Genomic DNA, 15,869 nt, shown 5'->3' on the forward strand with positions numbered 1-15,869 from the left:
CCCCTTCTCTTCAGTCCTTGTTCTCACTTAGTACTCAATATTATTTCAGTAAGTAAAAATATCATACATGGAAAACCATTACCCTGACATATTTTCTTGTCAGCACAACGTAACAAAAAAATTAGGAGGAGTGTGGAAGTATCTTTTCTGATTAACAAAGCCATCAGCTTCCATGAGCTGCAGTTCACTCCATCAGAGGAGGCAAAGATACATTAGGTGGGAAAGGTGTACCAGACTCCACCCAATTTTTTTGCCACAAGGTGAACAGTGATTTTTAAAGAATACCTATACTGTAGGTATTTAAATATAAAATAAAATTTATCTATAGCAAGGAAAAAGATGTTTGAAAATGCAGAGCCACCATTTGAATTTAATTGTTTGACCATAAATAATAGGCCTGTATATCTCATTTACTGGATGATGCTGTGCTCCTCACAGTACAGCAACTCATCCAATGATTTCTACAAGCCTTGCAAATATGTTATAATTATTTTATGATTCCTACCTTCATTACAGAGAGCTCCAGTAAAACCAGGTAAACAGTCACATAATCCTGTCACATGATGGCATGGGCCACTGCTGTGAACACACTGGGGGCACGCCTGGTTACAGCGATGACCATAAAATCCTGGAGAACAAACTGGAAGAATGAAGATGGCATCATATTCACCTTCCACACATCCTTATCAAATCTAACAGAGCTGATCTGGATCCATTGGAGAGACTTGGAAATACTTGAGAAGTTCTCATTTATGCAGATTGTTTCATATAGTTAAAAGCATTAAGTCTTCTTCAAATCAAGCTGGTCTCCAGGTCCAGTTGAACAACTACTGACATTATGGACACATTCGTATTGTTTTCTTGGCAACATTATGAAAATAATATACTATTGCTTCTTCCAGTATTTTTTTCAACTTCCAGAGTTTTACCTCCAAAATAACAACTACTTGAGATTTAAAAACAGCTTGATACACAGTGAAGTTAATCTAAAATTGCTGTTATTGTTTTTATTATAGTGTCACTGTATATAAAATCATTATTCTCATAATTATACTTTTTCTTGTCATAATTGTCAATAGCATAATACAGGTAGTCCTTGACTTACGTCCATTCATTTAGCAACCATTCAAAGTTACGACAGCCCTGGAAAAAGGTGACTCATGACCAGCCCTCGCACTTACGACCATCGCAGAGTCCCTGTGATCATGTGATCAAAATTCAAGTGCTTGGCAACCAGCTTGCACTTATGATGGTTGCAGCATTCTGGGGTCACATGATCACCATTTGCAGCCTTCCCAGCAAGCAGAGTCAATGGAGTAAGCCAGATTCACTTAATGATTGTGGTGATTCACTTAACAACCATAGCAAAAAAGGTCATAAAATTGGGCATGACTCACTTAACAACCACCTCACTTAGCAAGTTCCAGTCCCAATAATGATCATAAGTCAAGGATTACCTGTATTGTTTTTTCTCTAACTAGAGCAGACTGAAATCACTGCAATTGGGCCCCTTAAAGATTTTTCTCAATATAAGGGCAAGAGCAGAGAGCTGCACACTGCTGCTTGTTTTTCAACTCATGACTTAAAAAAAATCCAGTTCGCTCTTATGACAATACACCAATCCTTTCTTCAGAGATATATCACCATTTGGATTGACCAAGGAAGAAATAAGCTGTTGGGTAGAATTTATTTCTTTATATCTCTAATATTCTGGCATTCTTTTCACAACCAACCAGTATAATAAGCAATGCATCAAGTTAAGTACCTGTCCTTTTCAGACTATGCAACCAGGCAGAGTAATATCAAAAATATTATTTATTAAATAGCTATTTACAATAAGTAAGTCCTTGAAGTACAAAGAGCTGGGTTCAACAAGCTCAGCTGAGCCACAACAAGGCAGCTGAAAAGAACTTCTTAACAGAACTGGAGGCTGGAAGAGACTGGAACACAAGGTGTTGCTGAAGCTGAGGACACAGGTCTCAAATTGGAACAGTACTTGAGTTGCTCTGGTACTGGAACACTGGTGGGGCTGGTGACCCACATCACACTGGAAGCCAGTAACTGGAGTCTCGATGCAAGACTACAAACTGGAAATGAGGCTGGACTCAACTAGAAACTCTGGACAACATTGGAGACTTGGAGAACGACTGGAACTTGGAGCAAGGCTAGACTCGACTGAAACCCCTGGACTAGACTGGACTCTCTGGACTGGAGACTTGGAACAAGGCTTGGAACTCAGAGCAAGGCTAGACTCAGCTGGAAGCCCTGGACTGGGCTGGATTCTCTGGACTGGAGACTTGGAACAAGGCTGGGGACTCGAAGCAAGGCTGGACTTGTCTGGAAGCCCGGGACTGGGCTGGATTCTCTGAACTGAAGACTTGAAGCAAGGCGTGGTACCCGGAGCAAGGCTGGACTCAGCTGGAAGCCCGGGACAGGGCTGGATTCTCTCGACTAGAGGCTAGAAGCAAGGCTGGAAACTTGAAGCAAGACTAGGCTGGGATGCGGTTCCACAACAAGGTAAGTGCAAAACTTCAGAGCAAGGCTGAGCACCCGTAGCATGGTTGGACTGCACCAAAGGCATGCTGCGGAACTGAGAGTCAAAGGCACAAGGAAACTGCGCAGAAGACTGCGGAGCTTCAAGGCTGGATGCAAGGCTGAGTTTGCTGGGCACGGTGAATACAGAATCCTCGATGGCAGCAGAGGCAGGGTTCAAGTCCTCTTCAGAGCGGAGCAATGGCACTGATTCCTCTTTGGCAACAGACACTGTCTCCGATGCAGATAGGGACTCTTCTGCTGAAGCTGCAGGCTTAAAGGATCAGTTGTCTCCAGCAGCTTGCTCTTCACACATCTGCCTTTTATCCCAATCCTTCGCACGCCTAGACCCTTCTGCAGCCAATCAGGCTGCCTTCTCCTTCACGTGCTTTTCTGCCCATCATTGGCACACGCTGATTGGAGGATTCGAATCCTCCCACGAATCTTGGCCAATCAGTGCCTTGGAATCTTCCCTCACTGCCAGCTCATCTTCAAGTTTCATTTTCCTGGTTTCTATTTCCTCCTCTCACTCAGAAGGAGTTTCGCTTTCTGAGTCAGAGGCAGGCTTGACTTTGACAGTGCCTGTTGTTAAGCAGTAATTCATATTTACAAAGCTAACTTTTGCCTTTAGATTTTTAGAATTGCTTAGAAGTCATCTGGCCTGACAAGCTTGAAACAAGTTCCCGGGGAGGGGGGAAGCATTCCAGTTGCATCAGCTTTTCAGTAAAAGTATGGCACATCCATAATTTCTTCCTCCTCCCTTCATCCAAGTTAGCTGTAGTTGTATAAACGTAATTAGTGCAACTATCCTTTTAAAATGCTACATTGTCCTGAATATACTGAAATGTTACACTGTCTTATAATAGAGCAAGTCCCTGGGCTATGCCTATGATATAATGCCATTACATCATTTAATTTACAGTGCTTCTGCATCAACTGAATGAGTAACTCTGAAAGTCAACAGAGATGGTAACAATTGTTGCTAGTCTTGCAAACTATCCATCAAGGGTGGCTGCTGTGTAGCTTCACTTCAATTCAATGGGGTTTATGTGGGAGTAAATTTGATGGAATAAATATTCTATAGAATAAAGGGATGGTTTAACATCAACCACTCAGGTTACTTTGTTAATTAAGATGCATGAGTATTTTGTTAATTAAGATGCACCAGTTTCTATATCCTAGACTACCACATAAATTCTCAAGTCATGAGTCAGATTCCAATTTATAATAGCTAACATGAAATGCTTAGAAGAATTAAATTAGGCATGAAAGCCGGCTGGGTGACCTTGGGCCAGTCACTCTCTCTCAGCCCAACTCACTTCACAGGGTTGTTGTTGTGGGGAAAATAGGAGGAGGAAGGAGTATGAGGTAAGTTCGCTGCCTTGAGTTATTTGTAAAAATAATAAAGGCGGGATAGAAAAGAAGCACAACTGGGAAAAAAAGTGATCAGGCTAGGAGGAAGAGTAGACAGAGTCATGAGAATTAGAGCAGAGAACAGCTAGTAATTAAATAGAGTGGGAAGTAGAGAATGGAAATATAAAGCAATATAACCAAATTATATTAAGAAATATTTCCCAAAGGTGTGGTTTTAAAACAGGATTTGGCTCCTATACCACACAATTAGGTCATTTATTGCCATTGTTTTGTTTCAGTTGGTCCTCCTTAATCATTACCCTCTTCCTCTTTCATTATTGTGATTCTTCTTATGTATAAAATCATTACTTTTTTCCTATTTTAGTTTTTTTGTCATATGTTTAAAGAATACTCTTCAAACCTTTTGCTTCAGCTGATTTTTAATAAGTCAACAAATTAATTATAAATGCAAGCCATCAATGGGAAAGAATTTCTCCTACTTACCTCTTCTAGGTGGATTCTACTTTAGTATTATTTTTTAAAAATAAATATCATTTTCTTACTGGTCTTGCACTAAAATATAAGTGGCATACAATAGTTTCACTGATAGCATACCCTTAACCATGCTTTGAATTGGCCAAGTGGTTTAGAAGCTCTCTGTGTCAATGCTAGTAGCTACAAGGAATATGCAGTTTACCAGGGGGTAAATAGCTCAGAATTGTCATAAATACCCAGGATGATGCTACCAAACAGAACAGACTATTTATTTTTATCAGCTTCCCTGTGGGTATTGGATCCATCTTGATTAATTTATCTTGTCCAATTTAGCAGAGACAGTTAGTGGTGCTTCCTTCAACTATATAATTTTTAAAAATATATGACGATAGTTCTTTTTAACATTGGATGATGGGGCCAATATGAATATTTATATACACACAATATATGGCAAATTTACAAATGAAAAAGTGGTAAAATTACTATCTCGACATATTTTGTAAGATTTTTTCCCCGAAAATAAAGTACTTTGCTTATATATTAGTATTATAGTCATAGTAAACAAGGAACAGGAAACTTACTTCTTTGACAAGTAGTACCCCTGTAGCCAGGTGCACACTCACAGATTCCTTCATCTGGAGAACATGATGCTCCATTTTTACAGTAACAGGATAATGAACAGTTTGGACCCCAATGCCCTTCAGCGCATATACTATCGCAATGCATACCTGCAAACAATTAATATGTACAGTTATCATTAACAATACTAGAAGATCAACAAAACTACCAGAAATAAAATAGTGAAGGAAGCGTAATGTAAGCCTGGAGTCTCAGTATGATTCCTGTAGGCTTCTATATACCTATTAACACATCAAGTGATGTCTGCTAGACTCTATACCCCATCTGACTATTTCTATCTTTTAAATGAAAAGCTAGCAATTTGTAAAGCAACATGGTAGTTCAAGTACATATTTCCAAGAATACTTCTGGGCTGTGCACGTAGAGGAACTCTTTGAAAGCAAAATGACAGTCATCTATTTAGAAGCACACAAAAGCTAAATTAAAATTATGCCCAGCTGACCAATGTAGAGATTATTTATGTATATCTGATTATTTACTATATTTGAAGCCACACTAAGTACTATAAGTTTTGGGACACTGTGATTAAACAAAGCCTCTTATTAAAGCAGAGAGAGAATGAGTTCAAACTAGGGGGGAAAGGGGGAAATGCTGTAAGAAATAAGAAATCAAAATGATTGGGTAACTAGAATAGGTCTCATTAGATAGTGATACGCTATTCAGGTGATTCCAATAATGGAACCTTTTGGGTTTCAGATCAAGACCTACTTATTTTCCCAGGCAGTTGAAATTGCCTTTATCTGCAATTTATGAATGTGTTGCCTTGCAGCATTATATAATTGAAATATATTTTGTGATTCTATCATCTTTTAAATAGCTTAAATATCCCAGTTTAATCTATTAGTAGGGCAAATATTAAATAATAATTTTAAATATTATTTATTTAAAAATATATACATTGGGACAAAAAAAATTAACTGAATAAAAGTAATGGAAGCCAAATTTACTTGATTGCACAAAACAATCCATTGGAACTATAGTCTCTCTTTCTTTTACAGTTAATAAAAGTAATTTCATAACATTATTTCATGTGATTGGTAAAACTAATCTTTCTTCCCTTTTTTAAAAAAATCATATATTGTATATTATGTCTGGAATTATTTTGTTACCTTGCTAATTTACATCTATATTTGAAAGCTACTAATACAGATATTTGTATTTTTCTATTCTCTTTCCTTTTCACTTTAATAAAGGAGAGTAAAACTAAGAAAAAACCTACTTACAGTTTATCCATATAATAACTCTATGGGGGTTGGGAACAGAATCCTGTTTGGAAAATATCTTTCTTGGTTAGAATGAAAGGGAATGTAGGTTAAATCTTTTACAGTACATCTCAGGTCTTTTTATCAAATCTGCTAGAGAAATAACTGCAGAGTTAACTGTAGTGGAAAATGCATCACATTGAAATTTGACAAGAACTCAGAAACTAATTTTACACAGGATACTGAACAAGTATAAAGGGGCTACTTTCCCTGACGGAATGAAAATTTCAATGGAATTTGAACTGACCATCAAGACACAAAAGAAGTTATACCATCAACATCTCACAAGCTGATACTTGTCTGCATAGCTCAGTTTTCTGAATCAGGTCACAAAGTAACTTATTTCTCAATAGTTTAGAACGGTCATTTTCAACTAGAATTTTAAACTGAGCCACCTAAATTTGCTTCTGAATTAAATTCCATGGTGCATCTACACTGAGTTTCATTAGATCCACTGAAAGCTGTGCAAACATCACACCTTAAAAATGTGACTGTGCTGCTACATTTTAAAAATATTAAGCTTAGATATAGAGATTCATGTACATAGGATTGAAATAAACATTTTAAGAGATTTCCTGAGAATATTTTTGCTTCTTTTGGGGCTAAACAAGGACAAAACAGGGTTTATTTAAAAGATGGTGTTTTTTCCCTTTTTACTGTTCTTTCCCATCTCCAGATAAACTACCACTAAACTGAAGAGAATTTATTTTTGAGTATACATGTAGGACTGTTCTGTTAACAAATAAATAATTTATTCTTTTTGTTAATACACAATAATATAATATTAATACATTAGAAATATATAATTTAATTAAAGTTAAAAAATCAAAAGCAAATGTATTATTTTGAAAAGTAAAGCAGTATTTCAAGTACATATATTTTAATAGATTTTAGATGCATATGAGTTCATTACACATACTTATATCTTAATGAAATTTAATAATGTACCTGCATAGAGAAATTAAGCTAAAATGGCATTTATGGCTACACTTGTATACAATCCCAAACCCATTACAGTTCAGCAAAATGAGGATTATCTACAGATAGCCTTAAATTGTGTGTTCTTCCTTTCTCCTTCTGTGGCACAACAGTGAGGATGAGACTGAGAACCTCTAATTCTACTTTTATTATGCCTGAAACCTAAACTGTGGTTAGTATTAACTATGATTTGTTAAAAATAAATCAGCTTGTTTTTAATTTGATTTCTTTAAAATAAAAACTACTTAATTCTATGGCTGGAAGTTACAAAACTGCATAAATGGATGCAAAAAGTTCCCTAATCTTCCTTGCAGCTCAGAAGTAAAGGGGAAGCTCAATGCAGTGTTACATGCTAAACTGTACAATATATCCAACTGGTAATGAAACTGTACTGTTTTTGTACACATTCAGAGAAAATTTCCCTGATGAATTTGTTTTCTTACATACTGTATGTCTTTATTAATAGATCTATTTAACTAAACGTTGTTAAAAGAATTAGGAACAGGAACATACTTGTATACATTCATGTTCTGAAGAACACATGTCAGCAAACAGCTTTTCCTTAATGTGTAGATATTTCAGCCCATAGATGACTGTATTGCACAAGTGCTTTGCACAGAAAGCTTTTACACTAAAATCACACAGATAATGCTTTTTGGGGGCAAACTCTGAATATTTAAAATGCATTTTATGAAACAAAAGAATTATTAGCAAATAAGTCCATTAATTTCAGTCCTGATGAACAGATCAGTCAGGAAATGTTTTGCCAGGAAAATGGACAAAGAACTCTTTTACGGCCTTTACAAGTTGCTAGGCAATAGCAAAATGGTCATGATAAACTTCAGCTAAGCAGCTCTGAAGAAATCCTCAAACTCCGAGAACTATGCCAAGAGCTTCACTTCTAAATTAGCATTCCTATAGCACATACAATGGTGTGAATGAAGGGAATGATTACTTGGGTGATATTATCTATTCTGCTATAAAGTTATGTAGTCTACATTAAAAAAAAACTTTTGATATTTTAACCATGATACTACTATGAAACACTGTGGTAACACTGACATGTGGAAAACCTCATCTCTATACTCTGTTGTTGGGATCTAGTAAATGATCCATGCTGACAGCTGCTGGAGTGCATATTAACTGATATTTTATATATTTGCTCATGTTTCAAAGGTATAAACAGGTCAAAGGAAGGCCCTCTTCACAAGCAGTAAATACTGGGGTTGTGCAAGACTTTGGATTCAAAAGCAAAAATATGCTTTGCAGTGTGCAGGACTGCAAATGTGGCACCTGTCTGCAGTTCCTTGAACCACGCACATTCTTTCCCAGGATTGCAAGGCAGAATCTGCATTAAAACAATATGGACCAATATCTGTTTTTTTAAATGCAAACTGTGGAAATAATTGCTATGTGGAAAGGGAGTAGAAGTTTTTAGATTAGAAAAATGAAAACCTGAGCCATATTGAGTTTGGTGAATTAACCCATCCCTACCAAGGATTGTTAATCCCAGCAAAGGAAAAAAGACAGACTAGGGCTGTTACACTGAAATGCTGAGACTTCCATCCTGTCCTATTTATCTGTGCTATTCAAATTACAAAATGAAGTTATCAATTGCCAAAGACATTTTAAAGTGTACATGTAAAATGTGCACGTTAATTTTACATATGACTACTCACAGATAGAGTGCTATTAATCTATACATTAAGAAAAAGAGCATGAGAATTCATATGGAAATGTTCTTTACTTCTTTTCTCACAACTTGAAGCTGTAAATGAATCATAAATCTAAATGCATTTTTATCCTAAAACTACAGCCCAATATAGTTTGGGTGTGTACAAGGACAGGAGAGACATAGTGCTGGTCCACACTCAGCCATGGAACCTTTGGATAACTTTGGGACAGTCATTATCTCTCAGCTACTTTACCAGTGAGAAAGAGAGAGAGATGATGGACAGAAAGCAATACATAAATAAATAAATATTTAATATGTATCTTGCGTTTGTGTTAGTACACTGCAAGTTTGTGGGATGGGATCAATGGTTTGTTGGCTGGAAAGGTAGTTCTAGATTAGAAAACATGGCTTGCATTGAACCACATGAGAATGCTTTGAGTATAGTTGGATTTTGACTGTACTTTTGGCATAATGGCCAAAACTGACTTGTATGTCTTTTCTCGGAGCAGGGAATTCTGCATGTAGCTGGAAACCTAGTTATTACTTTAGCTTCATTGCTAAAATGTCTTGACTGAACAAAGCCATGACTGGCAACAGAGATCAATATCTACGGGCCCTTCTTATTATGATCACAGTATATAAAAGATTATGCCTTGGGATGTAAGACGGATAAATGGTAAAGAGCATGAATTTATTAGTGAAATGAAATAAAAATAGCTATGTTGTGAGTCTGTGAAAGTAACAGAAAGGCAAAGGATATTGCGAGCTGATATTGTGTAGTGGAATTGATGAATACATGCAGAGAAATAATGGTATAGGTTAAATCATGAATGAAGGGAAAGAGTATATAACAGAAAATATGAAATAGTGTTGTTTAGTGTTGTTTAGGATGCATATGAAAGTAAGAATCCATGGCTCATTATAATTGCATGTTGTGTTCCACTGAAAGATGATAATGGAAGTACCAGGGATGAGTTTGGGGGAAAATTGTGCAACATTCTGAATAAATGTTATCTAGGGGGAAATGGATTCTGCTAGGTGACAGGAATGGATGGATGGGAACAAGAAGAGAGTGAGCAGAAAAAGTGATAGGGCCTTGGGAAGACCAAAGAATAAATGGGAATGCTGTTTGGTGAGTGTCTGCTTAGAAAAATGTATGTTTGTTTCATTTACATGAGTTATATTCATATATGATAGAAATGAATGTAAACCTAAAAGCATGTTTGATTTTATTGTTGTTGATGAAAAATTGAGAATTACTGAAATATACATGAGTGATAAGAGTATCTGAATATGGAACAGACTATATTTTGATAGTGTCAAGAAAGGAACTTAGGAAACAAATGAACATGAAACAAAAGGGAAGACATAAAAGAAAGTAGAATGAAAGTAGAACATGACCCCTGTATAAAATTTTTTTTAGAAGATATAGTAGACTAATTTCCCAACAGTATTAATGGAACATGAGAATACAGAAAGATGTGGAAGCTGCTGTGATGTGGAACATATTGAAGAGAGCTACATCATAGAGTACCACCAAAGTGGGTGAAGTTACAGTAATGAGAAGTATGAAAACAGTTGCTTGGTGGAATGGTGAAGTGAAAGTGGCTGTGGATGAGCAACAGTACATATAAGACAATGATTGCTAGAATTAGATTAAGGGAAAGATAGTGTGTATACAGAGAAAAAGATTTTTGCAAAGAGTGCAATTAATGTGATTAAGGAACAGTTAAGATTAAAAGAGACAAAGAAAATGTAGAATGGTTTTTATTTAAATAAAAACCTGTTCTGGAAATGGGTGGAGAGGGCTAAACAAACAGCCTTCAGCAGAGTGAATGGAATTAAAAGTAAAAGCAATAAAATTGGTTTGGATGAAACTGAAGAGACGAAAGGCTGGGAAGGAGTAAATCAGAGATTTGCACGGGAATGATAATAATATGTTGAATAACAGAATTGAAAGAAATACTATAAATGTTAGGGTCCAAGAAAAAAATGGATAAAAAGAAAGTAATCAGTGCTGTGATTAGGTTGAACAATGATAAGTCTGTAGGTGGAATAACTGAAGAAATGTTAAAATATGGATCTCACTTTGCAATTTAACATGTTCATGAAGACTACATCTGTGCTTGACAATTTTAAGAACGCTTTCGTTGTTCTGTTATAAAAAGTTAAATGTAGCAAGAATGAATGAAAAAAAACTCCTGAGGAATTAATTTAAAATTGTTAATTTACGTGTGTTTGGTAAATTGGTTCAAATACTAATGACCAGAAGGGGACAAGAATTGACAATAAGCAAAATCTGACATACTATATGTGTTTTAAAATAGGAAATAGGAGAAAATAGGAGGAGGAAGGAAGGAGTATTAGGTATGTTGGCCACCTTGTGTTATTTGTAAAAATAATAAAGGTGAGAGAGAAAATAAATAAATTAAATTAAATTAAATTAATTAAATGCCTCTTGGTGACTCATTATCCTTAGAAAACTGAATCAGGTCAGTTTGCTTGGTGATGGAGACTCAACAAAATCTGAAGTATACCCGTCATGGATCTCAAGTGTTAAAAAGGCCTCCAATCCTTATTTTTTGGCCTATCATTGGATTATCAGATTGTATTGTGACAAATGCAAAAATCCTACTAAGAAATCCCTATACATTTTTTATGCTCTGCTATCTTTAATCATGAACAGCTGGTTTTATTGCTGTATAGTTTTATTTCTTAAGTATAATATGTTTATGCTCTAAGTAAATAAATTCCAGCCTATTTGAATTCAATATTAAAACAGAGAAACATGTCAGTAATTTCTAGAAATGTAACATGATACAAGCAAGATAACTTTCCTGGTATTGGGTGTTTCAAAAACACTCTTGCCCAAAGACAAGTGGCAGTATTGTCAAACATAACACACATTCTGGCATTTGTGAATTTGAACTATGAAATATGAAGATAGGGTTTAAAATAGCTATATCCCAGATTTGTCATTTGGTGTGATATTTAGAACACAATAAGAAGCTTTTTTTAATCATTAAATTAGAAAAGAAAAACAGAAAAAACATCTCTTCATGTAAACAAAATAATGAAATGCAGCTTTCACATTAATTAAGAAAACCAGAAGGTAATCCTCGATTTATGACCATTTGTTGAGCAACCATTTGAAGTTACAACAGCGTTGAAAAAATGGACTTATGACTGTTACAGTGCCTCTGCAGTCATGTGATCAAAATCCAGGCGCTGGGCAGCCCACCTGCACTTACGACCTCAAGAGCGCTTGAACTCCCCCCACCCGCCTATCTCCTGTCTATCTCTGCCCTTTTGGCTGCACTGCACCCTGTCCAGTGGGGCTACAAGCAGCCCAGAGCATGGCTGCTGGGCATGTGGCTCTGGGGCTGCAAGAAGCCCCTGAGCCACAGTGCAGTGTGAAGCCACCCCTGGAAGCCTCAGCTGCCTCAGCTAACAGCCACAGTTGCCTTCGCCATCCTGAACTCCAAGAGCCCTGCTGCCCTGAGCTCTGCTTCCCCAGCTGACCTTCTCCCTCTTCTTGCTGCTGCTGCTGCTGATGAGGCATGCCCAGTCTGGCCCTTCACACCAAGAAGCACTTTGTGTCACACTGCTGGGCTGGGCTGGGGCTGGGCTTCACACTGCACTGTGGCACTGGGTATGATGGTCCCAGTACCAGGACGGTCCCAGTACCAGGATCTGACACTGGAGCTTTGCAGGAGGAAGGAGAAAGCCTCACATATGGCCAGCAGCTTCCAACATGAGCTGCAGACCATGCACCGGAAGTGCCCTGAAGTGCAGGGCTGCAGGGGTCTTGGAGTGCAAGGTGGCAAGGGTGACTGTGGCTGGAACTCGGCTGGGGCAGCTGAGGCTTCCAGGGGTGGCTTTCTGCTGCGCTGCAGCTCAAGGGCTTCTTGCAGCCTCAGAGCTGCAGCATGCCAAGAAGCCCGAGCCACAGCAGTTAGTTCTCAGGCTGCTTGCCGCCCCACAAGGCAAGGTTCAGGGCAGCCAAAAGGGCAGAGATGCGGGAGAGACAGGCAGGTGGGGGAGCTGGAAGCAGTCCTCTTAAAGTACCTTACTAAGGCTCAGGGCTGGGAGGGACCAGACCCAGAATGGCTTGGATTGGGGTGGATCCTTGGCTAATGACCAGTGGAATTCACTTAACGACAGCAATGGGAAGTGCTGGGATTGCCGTCGCTAAGCGATGTGGTCATGTGACATCTCACTTTATGACCTCATCACTTAGCAATGGAAATTCCGGTCCCAGTTGTGGTTGTAAGTCAAAGACTACCTGTAAATGGAAAGCTTATTTTCAGAAACAGCTCTTTAGGGTACTGTCAGATTATAGAAGAGTTGCCAAGATTAACTCTGTAGATATAATAATGATATTTTCTTCTGCTAGCATCAGAGTTGCAGTTGTAATACAATTCAGTGTGTACCTTTCTTGTATCTTGTTAAATATTCTGACCATACCATGAAGTCTATATATGTAAGTTTGTAATTATGTAATTTTCTCTGTTAAGGTGGTGGTAGAAGTATATTTTTAAATATTTGCTAAATAAATAGAAAGGTTCAGCTTTAGTACACAGTGTACCATGAAACTTTAAAATCTGGAGTGAACAAGATTATGACAGATCTAACACAATTTGGAAGCGGCCCTATCAAAATAGCTATAATATAATATTTGACCATATGAGACCACTATGTTTTTTAGAAACTGCCTGATTAATCTGAGTTTCTTCTGATCAAATTGCCATACCTTTCTAGTTTGGCAGTAGGTACCAGAAGCATAATCACCAGAATACAATAGAGCATTGGAGAATGCCTGGAGAATATAATAACATTTTTAATTAGGGCTTCCAGGTTATACTATGATCGATGTCCTCAAAACACAAACAATATCCTAACAGTGAATCTTCAGTATTTTGGACTCTTACAAGAATGGAAGCAGTGAAATTTCAAAACTTCAGCCAGTGCAGAATGCAGTAAAAGGTAAAGGTAAAGGTTTCCCTTGACGTAAAGTCCAGTCGAATCCGACTCTAGGGGGCGGTGCTCATCTCCGTTTCTAAGCCTTGGAGCCGGCGTTGTCATAGACACTTCCGGTTCATGTGGCCAGCATGACTCACGGAACGCCGTTACCTTCCCGCAGAAGCGGTACCTATTGATCTACTCACATTTGCATGTTTTCGAACTGCTAGGTTGGCAGGAGCTGGGACTAGCAACGGGAGCTCACCCCGCCGCGCGGTTTCGAACCGCCGACCTTCCGATCGACAGCTCAGCGGTTTAACCCGCAGCGCCACCGCGTCCCATGCAGAATGCAGTAGCCTCTCTATTAATAGATACTCTCAAGTGTCTTCTATTCAGAAGCACATGAAGCAATTTACAGCATGTTGTATATGCCTTTTAAATATTACACAGTTGCAAAGGAAATAGATTTTGTCCATGGGTTATGTTATGGCGAAAATCTATCCGTGTGGTCGCTAGGAGTCGAAAATGATGAGATGGCACATAATCAGTCAACGGGTTTATGTCATGGTAAGTTAAAGGCCCACAACTAATTAGATAAAATCACTCCTTTCCAGAGAACCACTATCTCCCCAGATGTCAATTTTCTGAGAAAGGCTTATGCAATTGACCTGAACTGCACCACATATAGTTTGGACTCATTAATACATAATCTACTCTGAATCTTTCATAAATTGATTAAAATGCTATTAATTTACACAAGGGTGGCTAAGCCAAATCAAAATTTGGATGGTGCTCTCTTATTGTCACAACAATTTCAAGTTTACCTGACCATCCTGGGAGGCAACGACAATAACCAGTTACAGGATGGCATCCATCTGCATGGCTGCAGTCACAGCGCTCTGAACAATCTAGGCCATATGTGCCATCCTGCCAAGAAGAAAATGAAAGGATATTAAATTTATTTTTGGTGCAGTTAACATGCAAGCTTTGTACTATTGATATAATCAAATTATGGATTTGATCTGTAAATGAGTCTAGCTCCTTCCTTCCTTCCTTCCTTCCTTCCCTGCACTATCATCAAGATCATGAATGAGGTGTTGTACATTGTTTATACACCAAGGTGTGTGTAGGAAGAAGATGGAAAAAAATACAGCAAAGAACAAAGTTAGACTGTCTATATGATGATGGGCTAAGGATGAATCAAAGGCTGCATCTTGAAGATGTGTCCTCTAAAAGGGATGGGGGAACACTCTTGTGCTGCAGTTAATGGGATATATGGATGAGCTGTTACTTTACGTACAGTAATACCTGTGATAATAATGTGGCCAGGCTTTATTTTAAAATATAGCATATAATATTGTAATATTCAACACATTTATCAATAGCTTATATTGTTGCAATCCCCAAATCAAGCTTTCAGTGGATTCTGTTTTGTTACCTGACAAGAATATTCACATTTTTCTCCTCTCCAACCTGGAGCACAGGTACAGGTTCCATCCAGAATATTGCATGCTCCTCCATTAAGGCACTGACATGTTAAATTACAGCCAAGACCCCATGTCCCACTAGGACAATTTATAGAGCAGTCCACTCCATGCCAACCTGACACAGTAAAAAGAAAATGCCTCTTTTCAGTGCAGAGTTCTAATTTTGAAGTTCTTCCTTGATAAAAGCAGCTAATAAGAGCTGATAAGCACTTTTATCGTTTTTTTGAATAGGAAGCTATTCTGGACATATATCATTCTCAGAATTACTCTTGGCAGAATTGTAGGAGGATAGCAAAATGGTAACAAAATATCAGGAGACTAGTAGCATCTTTTCTGACTAACCATTTTTATTACAAGACATAAGCTTTTGTGAGCTGAGACTCACTTCCTAAGTTGTGGCTGACTTCATAACATGCACTTCTAGATAGGAAGTCTTTAGATCTACAAATGCGATCAAGCAATTTGGGGTGAGGAGTTGTAAAAATA

The 15,869-nt window shown here is 37.8% G+C and overlaps 1 protein-coding gene across 1 annotated transcript in view; it reads right to left on the reverse strand.

Moving 5' to 3' along the window:
• The window catches only part of MEGF10 (multiple EGF like domains 10), an 86,580-nt gene that overhangs the window by 14,139 nt on the left and 56,572 nt on the right, over positions 1-15,869 (reverse strand). The window contains exons 11-14 of the mRNA XM_063295277.1: positions 15,335-15,498; positions 14,721-14,823; positions 4,962-5,108; positions 506-640 (exon numbers count right to left, since the gene is read on the reverse strand). Coding sequence (XP_063151347.1) covers positions 506-640; positions 4,962-5,108; positions 14,721-14,823; positions 15,335-15,498 — 549 coding nt within the window. The remainder of the gene's footprint in view (positions 1-505; positions 641-4,961; positions 5,109-14,720; positions 14,824-15,334; positions 15,499-15,869) is intronic.

This window comes from Candoia aspera, chromosome 2 (assembly GCF_035149785.1).
Source record: "Candoia aspera isolate rCanAsp1 chromosome 2, rCanAsp1.hap2, whole genome shotgun sequence".
Lineage (NCBI taxonomy): Eukaryota > Metazoa > Chordata > Lepidosauria > Squamata > Boidae > Candoia > Candoia aspera.